Source organism: Mixophyes fleayi, chromosome 10, assembly GCF_038048845.1.
Source record: "Mixophyes fleayi isolate aMixFle1 chromosome 10, aMixFle1.hap1, whole genome shotgun sequence".
Taxonomy (NCBI): domain Eukaryota; kingdom Metazoa; phylum Chordata; class Amphibia; order Anura; family Limnodynastidae; genus Mixophyes; species Mixophyes fleayi.
The window spans coordinates 99,567,755-99,573,754 of NC_134411.1; the positions used below are offsets into that span (position 1 = coordinate 99,567,755).

General features: G+C 43.8%; 1 protein-coding gene across 6 annotated transcripts in view; it reads left to right on the forward strand.

Annotated features, from left to right (window-relative positions):
* FHOD1 (formin homology 2 domain containing 1) overlaps positions 1 to 3,952 on the forward strand; it is an 88,967-nt gene extending 85,015 nt beyond the window's left edge. For all 6 annotated transcript variants that reach the window (XM_075189270.1, XM_075189274.1, XM_075189272.1 and 3 more), the window contains one exon: positions 287 to 3,952. In XM_075189270.1, the coding sequence (XP_075045371.1) occupies positions 287 to 369 (83 nt within the window). In that variant the 3' untranslated portion in view covers positions 370 to 3,952. The remainder of the gene's footprint in view (positions 1 to 286) is intronic.
* The last annotated feature ends 2,048 nt before the right edge of the window (positions 3,953 to 6,000 follow it).

Consider the following 6,000-nt stretch of genomic DNA (forward strand, 5'->3'; position numbering starts at 1 on the left):
GCCCCTGGATCCGCCACTGGTCCCAGCATGCTTTGCCATTATATTGCAGCTTATTGCTGGAAGGCTATGCTGGGACTTGTAGTTTTACAACACCTGGCGTGTCACAGGTTAGCCAACACTGTACTATACTCTACTGCCCCACTGTACGGAGCTGCAGTATTCTGTGGCATCCTTATAAACGTATTTATTTAAAGATATATCCTGGGGAAACGCCCACGTTTGACTCTGTATTGACTGCATATTGCATTTCTGGCCTCTCGTTCCTCACCCCAGACCTCTGTTACAGTGAGAAGAACATTGAAGAGCGGCTTATCCGATGACCTGGTGCAGGCGCTGGGACTGTCCAAATCCGCAGAGGTGACCGTGTGATCCACTCCAGGAAAGAGACTGCTTACGCATTAGTCCGCTGCCCCCTGTGGTGGGATCCAGGATGACAGCTCTTCCTTAGACTGATGGGGCTTTAATGGAGTTTTGCACAGTTGCCACCAGACAATGCACAGTGTGAACCAGCAGAGGGCGCTGCGTGCAGGAACTGCGTCACTTTACTGTCCTCCTATAACTCTCTGACTGGTCTCTCAGTCCCGGGGCCCCCAGACAAGTCTCCCGATGGGAAGAAACTGTGTTAAAGTAAAGGCACTATCCGTCCGTCTAGCAGGAAACCTGCTCCCATGGCTGTGATGTCAGCAGTACTAATATAGAGGATAATAGTCCGATGAATGACAAGGAAACCTATCCAGGACCGCTGGACACTAACTCGCTGAATGGGGGGGGGGGGGGGGGTGCTCCTCTCTCTGCCCCCAGACCCGATCTCCGCTTACTCCCGGGGCAGCTCACAGAACCTGTGTCTGGGAACAGCACAAACTTACAAAAAAGTTTTGTCGACAGCAGTGATTGGGTTACGGATGCCACATGGGACGGATTACACCAGAATGACAATTTAATGTGTTACGTCTGCAAACTGGGAATATGGGGACCGCGCAGCCCAGGTTCATCTGTGACTTAAACTGGTTCCCATTAACCATCGTGTTCGTTCAGCAGCTAAACTGTGGTCAACTCTATCTGGAGTACACTATCCCTGTTTTACTTTTCACTCTATTCTAATTAGTCCTATGTCCCCCTTCTTAAATATCAGACAACGGACCCCAGTTCTCTCTAATACAGTCATCTTATTTATTCAGTGGATTGCATCCGTTTTATTATATGGCTTGAAAATTAGGGTCACATCTGGCAGAACCAATGGGGTGTTACTCCCAATATCAGAAAATATTAATTGTTTTACAGACTAACAAAACCCGCACCCCCCCCCCCCCTTTTATTTCCAGGACAGTGCCATTGTGTGCCTGTTGCTCCTGTGGTTTCAGCACTCTAAGGGTTAACCCGAGCATACAGAATGTGCGCTGACCGCTGCCGCCTAGTGGTTTATAATCATATTGCAGTCGTGTATTTAGGCAGCATTGATGACTGGTTCCTGGCAGCGAGTGGACGCAGACACGCACATTTCTGAGCGTTTCCTCACAGCAGTAATAAGTAATAATCCTCATCAAGAGCGGTTATTAAGCTGTAAATACCCCCCTCGGATATGAAAGGAACACAACGTCCTCCATCCCAGCTCTGCACGGCGCCTGCAATTATAACATCTGCGCCGGAGGATTGTCTGTTCCCGATCGGAACATGAAATAATAGATTTGTCCGGAACGCCGGTGTTATCAGCTGTCAGACCCAGCGGAGGAAGTCGGGGCACATCCTATTTTTAGTGTTTAATGAGGAGTCGCTCTGTCATTATGAGGGCGGTAGCGCCCACATCATCCCCTCCTTCGGGTAACACTACTAATTTCTCACACTGTGAATGGATGAATCAGCTCCACTGATACAAGTTATATTCCCAGCCTGATATAATGATCTGTGTCACCTTAAACCACTGCTACCGGCTCTCACGTCAGCCTGGTGCGTATAACCACTGACCCGCGGTTCTCATCCGCCCTGTGACACTGTGGTTCTGTTCTGTGTTTAATGAATGTAAGCAAACTGCTCGATACAATGTAACAAAATCGGGGACCCCAGTGTACCCCAACGTAGTCACCCAGAAATGCCACTTTATTTACCATGCCTCTGGCCTGCTCACTATACACATTGGCGGATGATTTTTACACGGCACGTACATTAAAAGCTAAATATTAATATCTGGTTTACCAATATTCTAATCACGTCTGGGAAATTCCAGGTTACTGAAATATTTACTAACATGGGCATTGGTACAGATCTTGTTAAAGTCATGGATTCGTTGCTGCACAGAGGCGAATGTCTAGTAAACTATTAATTACTAGAGGACCCTTTTTAGACGTTTAAAGCCAGGGACTACCCTAGCGATTTTTAATTGAGTGATTTGTGACAGTGTATGGAAAACCGAAAAGGGAATCATCGTACGTTTTTGGGCGGATGCGATTAATTGCACAGACCTGCGCCAAATTTAATTTGCTATTGTAGCCGTGCTGCCATTTGAAGTTAAAAGCTAACGCACCCACCCACTCTGCTTCCGTCTTATAGTCACACTTCCATATGAATCATTAAACAGTGGGCGATAAACTGCACCGGATCTACATGCGCTCTGAGGGGGGGAGGGGATCATTTCGGCGCAATGTGCCGCTGAACTGCACCTCGATGTCAGGATGTGCATATTACCACCTATTACTGTAAGAGGTCTGCACACGTCTATGGGACGAGAAGGAAAACGAGCGGAGATTTCAGTTGGAACATAGAGGCAATTGGGTATATTTACTAAACTGCGGGTTTGAAAAAGTGGAGATGTTGCCTATAGCAACCAATCAGATTCTAGCTGTCATTTTCTAGCATGTACTAAATAAATTATAACTAGAATCTAATTGGTTGCTATAGGCAACATCTCCACTTTTTCAAACCCACCGTTTACTAAATATACCCCATGTGTCTTCGCGGACTGTTTCACTGCGCTGAATTGATTCTCCCCCAAATAAGGAAATCTGGAAATCCGGCGCGGATATAACAACAATGCAACATCTAAAAATAGAGCATAGTTCTCTCCATTTCCTAACACTTTATTTATAACAAAGAAACTGGTCAGTAACAGCGACTGTACTTGTCCAAAACACAACTGTGCAGAGATCTTAATGGCAAATTCCCAATAATATTTTTTTTTGTCGTAACAACAATAATCAGATTACTGAGTGGTGTCGTCAGTCGAAAAATCCTGCGGCCTCCATCATGTGGCTTAATCAGTGCCAGTAATATATAATCCGTACCCATCCCAGTTCTGCGTTGCTCAGCTTCCCATGATCAGATCCAATTAGGACAAAGTTCATGACAAATTTGTCCCAATGTCTAATGAACACTGAAGAAGGTGGAACATTGTGCGCAGCCCATGGATCATAGATCTTCTATATAAAGCTGAGGTCCGGTTCCTTAATGTGCTGTAATTCCCTGTCTGTATAAGCTATGGGCGAAGGGTCATCCCGCTAGTAAGCCCCTCACCGTCGTCAGTTAACGCACTAATTCCATAGGAGACAGATGGATAACGTATATATTAAATGTACTTCATCAGCCTCTGGTCTTCACCTACATATTTATTTTTTAAGGGCTTTAGCAGCGAAGAGAACTTTTCGTGCCTTGACCAGTACAACATGGCGGCTCCCTGCGGAGGTTTTAGTATAGTTTTTTTTTCTTGCGCCATGTGCAGACTTTATAAAAGCCGCTCACGTCCAGTGTATATTTCTTCACGCGTTGACATTAAGAACTTGTATATTTAGGGCCATGTAGAGACTTTGTGCCATTCGGAGAGAGTGAAGCACAAGGTGGGAACAGTATTATGGAAGAATCGTACCACTTTCCTGTAAATTCACACTAAAGACGTGTAGGGGATGTATGTTCTTGTAAAGCATATGTTTTTGTTTTGTTTCTCCAATAAAATTATTTAAATATATTGTGGGGGTTTTTTCTCTTTATTTTTTTCCAAAAAATCAGAAGTTTGTTCATTGCCTCAAACCGGTCTCTTAAATATCATCTACTATTGATAAATGTCACAATCAGGTTCTATTATATTTTTCACAAATTTCTTTTGTAAATGACCAATAGTACTTGTTATAAGGGACATTTTTGGTGCTAGGATTTTGGAAGACTTATAGTAAGTGCCCTTTCAGGCGGACCGTTGCCCACCCGGAGGCAGCCATTTTGCGAGCTGTGCCAGTATTTGAGAAAACAGCATATTCATTTGCCAGAGACATGAATGAGTCCCACGAAGTACGGCCACGAGTACTTACGTCAGATATGTGCGACGTTGAGGGGGGCACGGAATCTAAAGATAAAAGACCAGTGTAATCTGCCCAATTTGGCTGAGGTGTCATTACATTTTCTCACACTACATTTCAGATGTAACCATGGCCAGAACCACTGTGTTCACCTACCCATGATCCTCCCTGTTAGGACACGCCCATTCGCCCACGCCACCGATATATTTGCACTAAGCTGTGGATTCGTTCAAAGGTTCTTCCACGTGTGGAAGAAATGACCGTTCCCCAGCAGGGAGAGAAACCTCTCCGTTCTGCAAGTGGGGGTGGAATGGTTCTTCTTAAATTATGTTGGGAGGTTCTCTGAAGGCAAGAGAGGTCCTTTAAAACGAACATGGTTTCCAGCATGGAAATATTGCAGTAATAAAGTATAGTCCCATGATTAGACCCAGCCGTGTGTGTGATTCAATGCTGATAGTTCCTCACGTTGAAGGACTGTACTTATCTCCAGTATCCCTGGACTTGGGACCTTAGATCCATCTCCAATCAGTGTAATATAGGAGGAATGCTAACCCTTCACTGTAAGGAGCCGTATTACTGTCCACAGACTACAGAGAACACAGATACCTGACTATAGTCCTCTCTAAATTATTTAACAAAATTCTACAGTTGTCCAAGTGATTCGCTAATATTTAAAACCTCAGATTATGTACAGAGACCCAAATGCAGACTTTGGATATAAGACATAGTACAAGCGTCTTGTGTTCTCCTCAAAGTAATCAACTTGTCACCCTGTGACAGAGATTGCTGGGAGAGTTAAGAAATCATAACTAACAATAAAATAAAATTTACGCAACCTCACGGTCAGTAATGAGCGGAATGTTTGTTACGTTGTCTCTGATTGGATAGAGCATAACTCTGTTATCAGATCTGGATAACAGGCTGCTGGGCTTGGCCTGGGATGGGATGGTTTACGCAGTATATCTAATTCTACACTCTGGTTGCCAGATCCACAATGAAACGTCAACGAGAACTATGAGTAATAGTTAGTGCTGGGAGGGAGAGAAAAGCAACTCCCCCCCCCCCCCCCATGACCAGTATATGTTGTTGACATGATCTAAAGGTCTTCTGTCACCCAACGTTACTATATTTTAATGTCGCCATCTTTAAGGGTTAGTGCTGATCCAGCATCAACACGATGGCCAAGAGGAATGAAAACATTTTATTGCATTCAGCAGAATTTCATAAACACAGCTGTAAAAGTTAAACAGACCTTTGTGACTTTAAAAACAACAATAATAATAGATAATAATAAAACAACCCCTCCCAAACTGTACAACACAAGTACAACACTCTACATAGATTGAAAATTATCAAAAGGACGAAACATTTTAAATAAAGTACAATTCCAGCCCCAGTGACCCTGACACCAGGTTGTATACGGATGTTTTGTTTTGTTATGTTTATTTATTGTACCCTAAAAGTTTTTTGTTTTAGCTTTTAAACATTTCGGCTGTTGTACAATTTGAAGTAATAGGTTATAAGACCGGACAATGTTTTTCTTGGAGGCAAAAAATAAAATAAAAACACAAAACCCTTATCTAAGGAATGAGTCAATAGGAAGACGGCTCTGATAACCAAGGGATGGGCACCGTGCACCTTTACACTGTGTATTTAACAGCACTGCCTTCAAGAATGTGCTTATTCACTGTCCCGCGTGATTAGCTGGTGGCATCACCCGTCG